Source organism: Cannabis sativa, unplaced genomic scaffold (assembly GCF_029168945.1).
Source record: "Cannabis sativa cultivar Pink pepper isolate KNU-18-1 unplaced genomic scaffold, ASM2916894v1 Contig1, whole genome shotgun sequence".
Taxonomy (NCBI): domain Eukaryota; kingdom Viridiplantae; phylum Streptophyta; class Magnoliopsida; order Rosales; family Cannabaceae; genus Cannabis; species Cannabis sativa.
In genome coordinates, this window is record NW_026870037.1 from 967,828 (window position 1) to 983,406 (window position 15,579).

At 31.0% G+C, this 15,579-nt stretch overlaps 1 protein-coding gene across 1 annotated transcript; it reads left to right on the forward strand.

Moving 5' to 3' along the window:
- Positions 1-7,502: 7,502 nt before the first annotated feature.
- LOC115720637 (UBP1-associated protein 2A) lies at positions 7,503-9,199 on the forward strand. The gene has a single exon (XM_030649803.2). It carries the CDS (start codon positions 7,596-7,598, stop codon positions 8,949-8,951), a length of 1,356 nt encoding a protein of 451 aa, XP_030505663.2. The 5' UTR covers positions 7,503-7,595; the 3' UTR covers positions 8,952-9,199.
- Positions 9,200-15,579: the final 6,380 nt, after the last annotated feature.

A 15,579-nucleotide genomic window follows, 5' to 3' on the forward strand; every position in this document is an offset into this window, starting at 1 on the left:
ATAATATAAGGAAAAAATCACATAAAGAAATATCTTTTAAGGGGGCAGTTGGCACTTGGCACAATTTTTTAGAAAAATTAAAAGATTTTTAAAAAAACATGTGATAAAAATATGTTTATTAAACAGTAAAAGAAAACATAAGTTTTAGAGAAGTTAAAATTATTTTGATTAAAAGATTATAATAATTTTTTTTTATTAAAACTATATTTACTTATTTATTACATATTAAAAAAATTAAAATAAACTAATTATAATAAAATAAATTAATATTAAATTTCTTATTTTTTTTAAAAAAAAATAATTTATATTTTATTTTAATTTTAGCAAACAACATCAACCTAAATTTTTTTTTATATACTTACTTTCTAATTTTTTTTTTACATTTGATAAAACATAATTAAAAAATGTTATAACACACTCAGCTTAGTTTTTTTCTACAGTTTTGTTACAGTAGTTTTTTCTCACAGCACACTATAGCTGTTTTTTCCCACAGCACAGTTGTGCCAAACAGACCCTTAATGTAATGAAGAAAAATTTAAAAGTGAACAATCCTCACATAACATAAAGAATTAAAAAAAATCTATAAAAAGTTCATCATATATATAATTTCAAAATAATTATCGTAACCACTACATTCAAAATCAATATCATCATCGTATCTCACTTATAACATTGACGAAAATTTTGGTTGATTGGGAAGTGTATTACAAAAATTATAATATATAATATTATATTAGTTTTCAAGTAATATCTTTATATATTAAAAGTGCCTATTTAACGGCATTTCTTGGTTTAACAGAATATACCTTAAAAATAAAAGAATATTCTGTTAAATTTAACGATGTTAATAGGTTTGATCTCCCGTTAACAAATAAACCCAATAATTAAACCCAAAAAATTAAATAATCTTTTTTTAAATTAAAAAAAAATCATATTAGCCACCTATCTCTCTAACAAACCGTATAAAATAATACCTTTTTTTTAGAAACATAAAGCTACAGACTAAAACTCTATTAATTTATTTATTTAATATTTTTTATATTACTTATTTAAAGTAACTTGTTGAATTGTACTTAGTATTTAAAAATAAATAGTATTAAAAATAGTAAATAATAGAAGATACGAACTTTGCGAAGTGAAAACAAACGACAATGCCAATCCTCCACAGCGTCACTCGTTGTTCCAATCCTCGAAACTCCGTACGTTTTCAATCTCTCTAAATTTAAGATTTCTTTCTTTTTAGCCATGGAATTAATTTCTATTTTTTGTCTTTTTTAAAAAAAAATTGGTGAAATTTATAGGTGTACGAGACTGTATTCCGATGTGGTTCTAAGACAACGGGAGCAAACCCATTTAGAATTTTTAGAAATTACACTTCTATTGGTACGTAGAATGTTTTTACGTGGGTTTGAGTTTTAAGCTTGGCGTTTCTTTTCTATTGTCTTTTGGCATTGGAAGTGTAAAGATTGAATTTATATTTTTATTTTGTTTAGAATTGAGTTTTATATGTATGATTGTGTTGTGTTTGTATATATGTCTGTATGTATTAAACTATGAATCTTTTCCTTTGTTTGTTTCTTGAGAAAAAAAGGAGAGTTTCAGGTGTTGGAATTAGAAATTTTCAAGAGGTTGGACCATTAGATACAAGCTTAAATTCAAGGAATTCAACTTGGTTACAAAAATCAGATCTATTGCTTGTTGTAAGTGAGTTAATTGGTTTCAAATTAGTATTGTGGAATTGTGAGTTTTGATTCTTATGCTTTTTCTTTCTTTGTTGTGAAATTTAGGATGATCAGTTGGAACTGGTTACAGTTTTGTGGAGGACACAAAGTTGTTTGTGAAAAATGATTTAGAAGTTGCAGATGATTTTACCACATTGTTGAAGAAGCTCTTTAATGGAGATGAGACTCTTCAAAAGAGTCCTCTTTTCATTGTTGCTGAATCTTATGGAGGAAAATTTGATGTTACTCTTGCTTTATCAGCTCTGAAAGCCATTGAAGCTGGGAAATTGAAACTTAAATTTGGAGGTAAAAATCTTCAATTCTCATAACCAATCTTTACAATTAATCAATAAATTTATGTTGGGGTTTCAAATTTCAATATATGTAGGAGTTTCATTGGGAGACAGTTGGATATCTCCTGCAAATTTTGTGGTAAAAAAACTATGATCTGAATTTTCAATTTCTTTTTTATTTTACAACTATGGGAATCAAGTCATTTCAATGTTTGATTTTATAGTTTTCATGGGGTCCTTTTCTTAAAGATGTGTCAAGACTTGATGATAATGGATTTAAGCAATCACAAAGGTTCTTTTTTTAATTTTGGTTCTTATGTTCTTGAGATTGGAAAAGCTTTTCTGGTATCTAATCAAAAATCTCATTTCACAAAACAATTTATTTGAGAAGATTAGGCAACTAATTCGAGAGGGTCAGTATAAGGAAGCAACAAATTCACGGGGTGAACTTAAAGGTATTATAAGCTCTAACAACAATGAAGTGGTACTTATGAACATAAAATGTGGAATCATTTGTATGAACATTCTATGATGTCATGACCTTAATTCAAGATCAGAACCAATAAATATTCAAGTATTGCATCAATGTAAATATTCAATTATGAATAAATCAGAACAATTCAAAATCATAACCAATAAATATTCAAGTATTTCAATAAATTCATAAACAAATAACACTCCAAAGCTTAAATATGAAAAACTTAAATAGATTTATCTAACATTGTTGTTGCCGTTGCTTAGTTACTGAATTCTTAAACAAAAACCACTAGAATTTATATAAAACTAATATTTACGTGGCTCGCCACGTAACTCTCATCTAGTTAAAAAAAAAATATGTACACAAACTTCTAATATTTAAATAATCTGCTAAAATTGTTTCTAGTAATATATTGAGTTGATGCATTTTATCTGTTTTATAATGGAAGATAGTAAATACTAAGAAAAATAATTCATATTCGTTTAGACACATACACATAAATTTAGAGAAATATATATAGGATTTTTCTAAGGTGGGAAATTTTGAAAATGCCCAATCTATGAGGATTTATTAGAAAATAGGTCCCACTATATTTTTGTGGATATAAAAGGGGTACATGGTCACTACAATGTGGTGCAGTGTAGGAGATTGTTATTAATTTATACTGTGAGTCTCACTTATTTAATGTTTTATTTTTTTATTTTAAAAAACCCATTTTTTAGGAAATGTACTCGTTATATGCTACTTTACCTGTTTCTTTCATTTTTTACCTTTTTAATTTGTATTTTTTACTTTTATGAAACTTATTACATAAATATTTATTAAAAAACTTTTTTTATATTCGTTTTCACATTTTCTTCTAAAATAATCTCAATAACTCTTCACGCAGTAAGACCATCGTTCCACCTTCTTCTCCCAAACTCAACCAGCTATGTTGGGGCATCACAACCTCGAGGACTTCAGTGCGTCCACCACCATTCGAGTTCTTAGTATGTTTGACCTATATTTCAATTCATTAGTTCTTAATATGGAATTGCTCAATCATTTGACCCTATTAACCAAAACCCAAGAAAAGATTTGTGATTGGACTGACTGGCATTTTCAAGGTATGAATTTTCTATACCCTGTTAAGAAAGAATTTAGAAATTTTAGACATAAGTAAGGATTTTATGCGATGAATTGACATTTTACGAATGAAGCTCACATGGTCAATAAAGATGAAGTTCACCAGATTTTGATGGCTCGTAAAGATGGAGCTCACCGAATTTTGGATAGCTGCTAAAGATGGAGGTCACATTTTGGATTGCCGCTAAAGATGGAGGTCACCGGCTTTTGATTGCCGGTAAAATGGAGAATGCATTTTTATTTAAAAGTTTTAGTTTCTACATTTTTGCACTAAATATAATATCACCGTAAAATTGATTAGGAATTTATCTATTTCTATATCTTTGACAAATGCCCAAAAATTAAATAATGAATTAATAAAAAAAAGTAATTATAAAAAATTAATTAGATGATACACTGTAGGATGGACACGTGGGAGACAAATAGCATTTCTTAATTAAATAGCAAATGTCAAAAAAATAGAGTTAAATAAAAAAAAATATTTTAATCAATCCTATTTTAAATATGTTGCATTACAATGCACTTACCCAATTAGAATAAGCTATTAAATGCCCTACAAATAGGGCATTTAGAAAATTCCTCACAGTATAAGAGTCCAATATATATTAGCTTATTTATTTTAGTAATAATTACATATATATCTTGGTGTAAATCTAAATATATATAGTAATGATTTTTTTTGTCATATGAGATGAGTATATATATATATATATTAGTTTGTTCTGTATGTAAATAGAGATAGAAAGAAATGATTATCTAGATAGAGGTGAAAAGAGATGATTGTTGGAGATTAAGAAATAATAGTTTATTTTTTAATGTTTGTTAAATTTTGGTTGTGCTACTGCTATATATATTTTTCTTTTTCTTTATTTTTTATTAGGGAACTAAGTAGTGCTTCGCACAATATTCCTAAACTTTTGTAATTTTTATATATAAATATATAATTTACTTATAATGAATGATATAATCTAAAACATAACATTTTTATATGTGTATTATTATTTAATTTAATTATATAATTAGATTATATTCTATCATTATTTATAATTTATTATTTTATATAAGTTTTTCAGATAAGTATATCAAATATCACTTAGAAGAGAAATGAATAAAAAATATGGAAAAATAAATAAATTGCTAACTCATATTTTTTAGCTTATAAATATATAAATGGATGAGGTTCCAATAGTTACATTAAATATTAACTATCATGGTTACATTTTTTTTAGCCATTAAACTATTATTGAATGGTTGTGATTAATTTAGTAATTAAATAAAAATAAATAATAATTAACTTATAACCTAATAGTCAACTAATAATTTATTTCCTTATAAAACTTTAATGAAGATCAATTATATTTTAAAATTAAATTACCAAAAGTATATCACTCACAATGGTTTTTAAACCATGTGAGACTTTTTTAACATGACTCTCATATTACCAAAAGTATAAAAAAAATTAAAAAAAAATGAGAAAAAAAAATGAAAAGCAAAGAAAATTCACATAAGATGCCACATCACCTCTCTTTTAACATTCCTTTATATACATTGGTTTTTTTTGCATTTTATTGGAATATAAAATAATTTAACATTAAAGAAAGTAATCTATCCAAAATAATCGATCAAATATGTACTATTGTGGATTGGATTGGAATGAATTTAAACTTTTACACATATTGGATTGGATTTAAACTTTTATGCGGATTGGATTGGATTTAAACTCTTATGCAGATTGAAATGGATCCAAAATATAAATCCGCATTTAGTACGGATTGGATGTTGTTTGACTGAAAAATTACGGATTGGATCAAATGAACAGCCCTATGAAGTACCAAAGTACCTAATACCTCAATGAATTGGCGTATTATAATTAGTATACTTTGATGCAACATGGGAGGCATGCCAACGATTTCAAACATTGCTTAATAAGTACTCTATAGCGTCGGGTCAAGTGGTTAATTTCCACAAATCTGAAGTGTGCTTTGGGAAGAATGTGGCAGCAGAGAGGAAACTTGAATTGGCAGATGGTGGATAATCATGGGAAGTACCTTGGGTTGCCGTCTTTTGTTGGCAAAAATAAAAAGTAATTATTTGATGTTATCAAGAATAGGGTGTGGACTAGGTTAAGAGGACGTAAAAGTCATATGTTCTCAATGGGTGGGAAGGAGGTACTTATTAAGGCGATTGTTCAGGCCATTCCCACATATATTATGAGTTGTTATCGACTCACAAAGAACACCATCAATAGTATCCATAAAATGGCAGCAAGATTTTGGTGGGGTTCCTTGGAAAAGAAGAAGAATACGCATTGGTGTAAATAGAAGTACTTATGTAAGCCAAAAGAGGAGGGTGGTTTGAGCTTTCGAGACCTTAAATTGTTTAACTAAGCTTTACTTGCCAAACAGGTTTGGAGATGTCTTCGGCAACCAATGTCTCTATGCAGCAAGGTTCTCAAAACAAGTTATTAACCTAATAAAGGAGTGTTGTAGGCAAAATGTGGCGCACATGCATCCTTTGTATGTCGGAGTTTAGTGTGGGAAAATAAATTATTTTGAAGGGGTATAGATGGCGAGTTGGCAATGGGCAGAATGTTAGAATATTAAAAGACCCTTGGCTACCTAGGCCAACGAGTTTCAAGGTATATGACAAGCCCGCACTTTCAGAACAACTTTATGTTGTGGATTTGACACTTCCAAGTGAAGAGTGGGATGAGGAATTTATACGAGCTAATTTCAATTGTAAGGATGCGGAATTAATCATGTGGCTACCACCGATTAAGGAAGACTTAGAAGACAAAGTGATGTGGCATTATAGTAAGAACAGGGAGTATTCAGTACGAAGAGGATGTCACATGGCTTCTGATATGCGAAAAGATGTGGCTACTTCTGATGAAAAGGTAATGAAAGAATGGTGGACAAAGCTATGGAAATTGGAATTACCGCCCAAGATCAAGCATTTTGTCTAGAAGATGGCAAATTCATGGCTGCCTACGAACTCTAACCTTGTTTCTCAAAAGCTAATTGGGGACCCAGCTTGCCATCGTTGCTCTAAAAGGGTAAGAGAAAATATTTTCCATGCATTATGGGGGTGTACGACTAATAAAGGGGTGTGAAAACTTAATGGTTTTAAAGCTGAAACATAGCGGGTGGAGAATGAAGATATCATTACCTTCCTCATGAGAATTGCAAAATGTATGACCCAAGATACATATGAATTTTTTTCTGGTATTATGTTGGCAATTGTGGTATATTAGGAACAACACCAAACATGGAGGAAGGGTGCCACAGGGGACTGCAGTTGTGGACTGATGTGCTCAGTATATAATGGAGTATAGGCAACCGATATTAAACAAGAAAAATCATAACAAAAGGCAGCAAGCTCAATGGGTACATCCTCAACAAAATGAAATTAAGATTAATGTTGATGGGGGAGTGAATAAAGGGGGAGCAGATCTAGTATTGGTTGTGTTGTTCATGAGACAAATGGACAGTGCGTGTTTGCTTCTGCTACGATGTTGCAGCAGGAGTATTCGCTACTCCATGTCGAGCTCCTTGCCATTCAAGCTGGTTTGCAAACTAGAATACAAAGGTGCTTAAACTGATTTAGTATCGAATCTAATTATTAGGAGACCGTCCAACTAATCCATAACAAGGAGGAGGGCTACAGAGATATTGATGGAATACTTACATGTATTAGGGAAATGTTATATGCTTCAATTGCTAGAATTTCTTTTGTATACCGAGAGACAAATGAGGTTGCAAATGTATTAGCCAATTACCCTTTAATTAATAAAATAATAGCTATATGGATTGGGGTTAATTACCCTTGTGAAAGCTTGCACTAATCCTTTGTAATGTTGCTTTTATGAATGAATTTAGTTTAAAGAAAAAAAAAGAAACAAAAAAAGAAAGAAATTGGCTCTTTCAGCGGTTGCGTTGGGCATTGTCTCTCACTGTGTCTGGTCTCCATTATTCTCCAATGGCGAGAAAGCGAAAATCTATCCCCAAGGAAGCTCCTTCTTCTGTAGAGACCAAACCCCTTCTAAACCCCATGGCCACCAAAGACCCTCAGTTGGACTGGCAACAATCATCATCTTCCTCCTCTTCAGAAGAAGAACAAGTTGAGAAGCAGGAAGTCCAAGCAACAACGGACTCTTCCTCCGACGATGGTGATGAAGAAGATTCAGAATCAGATGAAGCTTCTAAGCGAGACGCCCTGAAGAATCTTCTTGAACCATTCAGCAAAGACCAACTCATCAACATCCTTAAAGAAGTCGCCGTATCAAACCCCTCAATTGTCTCCGGTATAGTCAAGTCCGTCGAGTCCGACCCTATTCACCGCAAGATTTTCGTCCACGGCCTCACATGGGACACCACCACCGAAACCCTACTCTCCGCCTTCAAGCAATACGGCGCCGTCGAGGATTGCAACGTCGTCACCGACAAGGTCACCGGAAGATCGAAGGGATACGGCTTCCTCCTCTTCAAGACACGCGCCGGAGCACGTAAAGCCCTAAAGCAGCCTCAGAAAAAGATCGGCAACCGAATTGCTTCGTGCCAGCTCGCCATCGCGGGAACCCTGCAAGGTCAGTCCACTCCTGCTGCCGCCTCGGCGTCGGCTTCGTCATCAGAGAGCCGTAGAATCTACGTGTCGAATGTTGGGCCACACATTAGCCCCGAGAGGCTCAGGGCATTTTTTGAAGCATATGGGGAGATTGAGGATGGTCCATGGGGGATTGACAAGGCCACCGGGAAGTTTAAAGGGTTTGCTATGTTTGTTTACAGGAGCTTGGAGGGTATGAAGAAAGCCTTAGAAGAACCGCTTAAGGTTTTTGAAGGGTTTAAGTTGAGGTGTTCTGTGGCAACGGAAGGCCGTGCCACCAAGAACTTAGCTCCTGCAATGCCGGTTTCAGGGGCAGGTGAGGCATTGGCTCCTAATAATGTTGCTATGCCAGCTTTGAAAGTTGGGTTGGTTCCCCAAAATATGAATCCGGGTGCTGTTCTTATGAGCCAGAATCCTGCTCTTGGGGTTATGAATCAAGTTTTGGGGATGGGGTTGGCTCCATCATTTGCTGGTGGAGTTCCACATACCTTGAATGGGGTTGGAGCTGCTCCTACTATAGGAATCAATGGTGGGTTTGGTATGGCGCAGCCTAATTTTAATAGTATGAACTCAAGTATGGTTAGTGGTTACGGCTCCCAAGCTGCTTTACAAGGATTTGGCGCTTATCAGAATGCTCAGTTGGCTCAACCTTCTGCGTTAGCAGCTCCCATAGCAAAGTCTCAACCTGGTGCTGGTTCAGTTGGAGCCACAAACTCGTACATACGACGCTAGGTGATGTATCAACTCTTATCAGACCCTTTTCTGTGGTACTTAAAAGTTCATTGTGACTCTAGTGTATTGGTCATGACTTCATAGTTCAATTAGGTTTTCACATTGCTAAGTTGCTGTTTTCAATAGTGATATCTATGTTTTAATCTTAAGTAGCATCTTTTTATGATTCCTTGTAATCGACATTGCTGTAGTTTACATGTGAAATGAATGATACCAAGCAAATGCCTTTTGGGGTATTTTTTAGTCCATTGCCCCCGAATTTATTGGTTGAGAATTACAGCTAGTTAACTCTTTGGGGTTATTATATTGTGTCTAATGTTTGTTTAAATGTAATTGTGCAGACATTGTTGTATATAAGTCTGAAGTATTGCAAATCTTACTTTCCTTCACATTTATATCAAAGTATCTTACTTTTGTTCCAAGACATTTTGAGACTCAAGTTCAGTGGCATGTGTTATAGAATGTACTAATGTAAGAGTCTTACAACTAATCTACCTAGTAATAGCACTATTACATTTGAAACAGTACAGTATTAAATTCATTATGTTGAGATATGAGGATTTTAGGTGTTTATTAGTGCCATTTTGACTGTTGATGAGCTGTTATTTGTTAATCTTTAAAGCAGCATTAGTTTACTTTGTTTTTGGATTATTTCTTTGCTTTTGACAGTTTTAATTGGAATGGAAAAGAATCCATTGTTTGGCTGAATTTTAAAGTTTGGTAATGATATTCCTTCAAAAAAAAAAAAATGATGAAAAATGAAGTTATCAAAAGTTTGTATGGCGTATATTAAGTTTTATTGTATCATCATTTTGTTTTTATTACTCCCAATCAAACCAACAATACCTTGGTGTAGATTGTCAGATGAATTCAAGGTCTCTTTTGAGTTTATTGTAATGTTTTTCTGAAGAATTCAGGTCCCTTCAGCTATGGTAGAGGACACTGGATTTATGTATTAATGTATTCGGTGGTGGCATTATGGCTTGTTGATGTAAATTATTTAAAAAATTTATTGTTCATATTTTGGTGACAGATTCTTAAGTTGCTTTCACGTACGTGTGCTTATTAATGGGTGAATCAATGAAAATTCATGCAGTATTTTATTTACCACCTGCGTGCAATGCCTATAGGCTTTTTAAGGTGGTGTTATAGTGCAAATTTTTTGGCTTAGAAATACATACAATCTCGTATGTATGTGACACGTGAATCTAATTCCTAGTTGGAAAAAGATGACGTGTCAGTAATAGCTCCTGTAGAGCTATCTTCACGTGATTGAAATTTGCTAAAAGGTGTGTCTGAGACAAAGTCTAGTTGCACACTGTGCGTAGCATATGCTTACACATCAGTTATATGTGAGGATCAAATGATTCTCTCTTGTGCTCCATGTAAAGATTGTAGTTCGAATAACTAAAGTGTGCGACAATTCTTCTTGAACTTGTAAAGTTCAATGTTGTCAGTACATGAACACTCAATATAAGATTAGTATAGTTGTAAGCGTTTAATCTTATATATGACCCTGAGGTTGTAGTCTCGAGACTATATACAACCTATGTTACTTAGGAAAGTGAATGGTCAATATGCGACTCTAAAAATTGTATACGTTCGAGTATTAATTAAGAATGGTTGAAATCGTTCTCTTATTTATTTTGGAAACGTTTTATGTTTCAATTAAATGTAGTTAATGTTAGGGGTGTTCATCCGATCCAATCCGTACTTTTTTGGTCAAACAACATCCAATCCGCACTAAGTGCGGATTTCATATTTTGGATCCAATCCGATCCGCATGAGAGTTTAAATCCAATCCAATCCAATCCGCAATAGTGCGGATTGGATCGGTTATTTTTTTCATAATAAATTATTTAATATTTCATAAAAAAAAAATTAAAAAAAAACTATTGTTTCTTAATCTCCAATAATAATCTATTTTCATCTCTATTTATATACAAATTAAACCAATATACATATATATCATTATATATATACTTATCTTTAGATTTACACTAAAATATATATATATATATGTATCCATTACTAAAATAAATAAGCTAGTATATATATGTTTAAACTTTATGTGTATGTGTCTACGTGAATAAGAATTATTTTTTTTTTGTATTTTTTATTACAAAATAAATAAAATACACCAACTCAATATATTACTAAAAAAGATTAATAAATTAGAAATTTGTGTCTTTTTTTTTTAATTAATATATATATTATATATTATATTTTTTAAAAAATATATATATAATTTAGTGCGGATTGGATTGGATCGGTTATTTTTTGAGGTCAAACAACATCCAATCCGCACAAGTGCGGATTTTAAATTTTTCAATCCAATCCAATCCGCACAAGTGCGGATATCCGCATTTTGCGGATTGGATTGGATTGGATCGGATACTTTGTGAACACCCATAGTTAATGTTGTAACGGTCCTGTCTGACCGGTTATGTAATTTAAATGATCATTTGTCTTTTATATAAAGAAGTGTTATAACTCGAAATAAGAATAATCACTTACTCTTGCAAAAGTGGACTAGGCAGACTAAGTTTTGATTGAACTACTATAAATCTCTATCTCCCTTTGCAATTTACATATACGTTTTTGTTTTATTATTCGCTATTTTACTTTGGGTATTCGCTCTTTTAGGTGAACACTCGCAGTTTTGTAAGTGAATATTTTTATTTATCTCAAATATTTATGATTTTTTGTGTTGTCTATTTTCTTTCAATAACATCAGGTGTATACAATTTATAAAAGCAGTGTGATTTTGTTCAACTATTCTACGGGAAAAAATGCTTAATTTTTTAAAAATTTTATCTTATTTTTTTTTAAGTAGTATCAAATAATTCTTTAGAGCATCTTCAATGGTAACATTTTTAAAAGTGTCAAAAATTTCCACATCACTTAAAAATATATTATTCTATTCTCTTCCACATTATATTATTATTTAATATATATTAAATAGAGCAATTTGCGGCGAAACCCCCTTATGTTTTAATTTTTATACACTTAACCCCCTTATCTTTTTTTTTGGTGGCAAAACCCCTTTATGTTTTAATTTTTATACACTTAACCCCCTTATCTTTTTTTTTTGGTGGCAAAAATCCTTTATGTTTTAATTTTTATACACTTAACCTCTCTATCTTTTGTTTTGGTGGCAAAACCCTTCAGTTTACTTTTCTTTGCAAATTTAAAGTTTTAGTTAAATATTACCGTTAAATACTAATCGGATTACTACTGTATCGACTTCGAGGTTTTACCGTTACATATACAAAGGTGTATACAGTGGTCATGCAGTTGATATTTAACGGTAATATTTAACTGGCGTGTCAAATTTGCAAAGAAAAATAAACATAAGGGGGTTTTGCCACCAAAAAAAAGATAAGAGGGTTAAGTGTATAAAAATTAAAACATAAGGGGGTTTTGCCACAAAAAAAAAAGATAAGGGGTTAAGTGTATAAAAATTAAAACATAAGGGGGTTTTGCCACAAAAAATAAAGATAAGGGGGTTAAGTGTATAAAAATCAAAACATAAGGGGGTTTCGCCGCAAATTGCTCTATTAAATAAATAACTTTTCTTACTTTATGATAAAATAATAATAATAAAAGGTAAATACCATTTTGGACCCTGTGTTTTGCAAAAGTTACAGATTGGACCCTATGTTTTGTTAAATGACAAAATGGACCCTGTATTTTCTAAAATAGTAAAAATAGGACCCTGAGCTTAATTTTTGACAACTTTTTTTTTTTTAATACAACCAACTTGAAGACGATGCTTAATACGAACAGATACAAAAAATGTAAACAGTTTTGTCATAGCACTTTTAGATCGGATTATAATTAAACTTTATTTTGACCAAAAAAATCAATTTATGGTCCTATTTGTACTATTTTAGAAAATACAGGGTCCATTTTGTCATTTAACAAAACACAGGGTCCAATCTGTAACTTTTGCAAAACACAGGGTCCAAAATGGTATTACCCAATAATAAAATAAGAAAGAGAAGATGTAAAGGATGCTATGGTATGACATTCTTTTGTGGCATTTTTTTTTTCATTTCAATGGTAAAATATCAATTAAAAAATACTAAATATATATTCATCTCATAAGTATTCTTCATTGCATCTCTATTGGAGATGCTCTTAGTATGTACAAAAAGAAAAAGCAATGCTCGACTAATAAACTTGTTCTTCTCTAATTTCAAAAATAAAAAAAAACTCTTTCGTCTCTATTATTTTTAATGATATATATTTTTCACATAAGTTATTATTAGTTTAAAATATGCTACCAATAATACTATTTTTTTTTTGCTAGGATACTAATAATAACATTTGCAACTACCTGTTACTTTCTAATGAGTTTCAAATGAATAATTCTCTACTCTCCATCGTCCTCTCAAAGTCGGACTTAAAATTATTGGTACTATGTGGTCAATTTGGATGGAGAGGGAACCAAGTGGTACATGGACACAAACCAAAAAAATGCTTGTTTCTCAGCATCTTTTTCTGATCTAGTTCGATATGTAGCTCGAAATCTTATTCTAGTAGTACAAGTTATTTTGGAAGCCACCAAACGCTGAAGGACTGATGCTACTTAGTATAGGACATTCTCACATCTTGGAGCTTGGTCAACTGTTCTCGACCACACTAAACATGTAGTTAGTTGTGGCACTGTCAAGGGTGGGCTTGGGCGCGAGCTAGACCTGCACGTAAGCCCACCCAATCTAGAGGGTGAAAACAAAAAATATATATTATTTTTACAATAAAAGAAAAAATCTCATTAAATCAACCAACACCATTACAACCAAAGTTTAAATAAGCTCAAAGCAAAGAGACTTTACTATTTACAACATTAATTATGTATTTATTTTTGGGGGATAATTTCCTTCTAACTAAGCAACCCAATCTAACTTTTATAGTATACTTAATTAAGTCATTTACATGCTTAACAGTATAAGAACTATGCTAAAAAAACACATAAAATTCTATTAATCTAGATGAAATAGACAATCGTGCCATAACAACCATCAAAACCTATTGTTGTAAGCTAGAACCAAGTTGCCCAATCCAATTCTTCCAATCTGAAAAGACAATTGGCCAGGTGGTGCAACCTAGCCACTTATGAACCTTGCACATCAACCCAACAGAGAACCGGTAAAGAAAAAAAAAAATGATCATGACTCTCTAAAAAATTCATGACAAATTTGACATAATGGAGTAGGGATGGAGAGATGCACCCTATAAAGCTTATCTCTATTTATCAATTGAGAGTTACCATCTCTTACAGAATGAATCTGTATTTGGAAATTGAAAAAATAAAATATTTTCTTTTTAAAAAAAATATATATATATTTTAATAGTTTTTGAAAATACCACATTTTTTTTTAAAAAAAATAAAGTACTTAATAATTTTTTTTTTCTTAAAACTCACCCAATCTCAAAGTCGGTCCTAGGCATTATCAAAACTTTTTATTGGATGCTATCACCCTCATGAAATGGAAGCTAAAATATTGTTTCACAATCTCAATTGGGCTCGTTAGTCGATCGGTTTAGTCGGGTTATAATATATATTTACTAACCCAATATAAATATCGGGTTACAAATATTTAATTGTAACACATTCAATTAAAAAATTAGAAAAAGTTTAACCCGCCCAATGATTTTATCGGTTTGGTCGGGTTAACTCGATTCTTTACTTTTTTTTTTTTACAATTATTATTCTTAGTTTCTAATTCAAAAAATTAAATTTTAAAAAATAAAAATACATTATTTATATTTCAAGTTAAAAAATGCTATAGTCTAAATTAATTTTAAAAACTTTAATATAAGATTAATATAATTGAGTAAACATGAAATAATTGAATAAAATAATAAAAAAAAGTAATAATATTGTATTGATTTTAAACTTCAACTTAAATATTCAAATACAATAAAAATTATTAACTATAAAGTCTAGATTTTAAGTTAAACACTAAAATGTCCAAACTTTAAATATGACTAATAAATATAATTTATGTAATATATTATATACACTTTTATTAAAAAATATATTAATCTGTTTAATTCGTTTTATTCAAGTTAATTGGGCGGTTTAGAATAATTTGTAAACCACCCAATATATTCATTGAGCGGTTTGAATTTTTATTATATTATTTCGGATTGTATTTTTTGTCAGATTATTCGGTTTAGTTTGGGCAGTTTTGTTGCGAAAATTATTAATTACTACGCAAGTGCACGCAATCAAGTAGTATACTCACGCAAGTGAGGTCGAACCACAGGAAATTAGATTAATTACTACTAAACTATACTTATAATTCTATTTGGCAAATCAAAAGTATTTATGATTGAAAAAGGAAGAAAGAAATTCAAGAAACTTAAAGAAACAAGTGAATATTAATCAAGATGAGAGATTAGGGAGGAGAATCCTGTTGTTAGTTTACCACAATCGTTAATGCCTAATCGCTATCCTTTTCTTGAAGTGAATGACAGATTATAAATTAACCTAACTCTTTTCAGATCTTTTAGGTTCTAAATCACATGTTCTCTAATTAATCTCTTAATTAAACTAACATGAAATCAGCATTAAGCAATAATCTAATTGTCACAAAGGCTATGCAAATACTCTCGT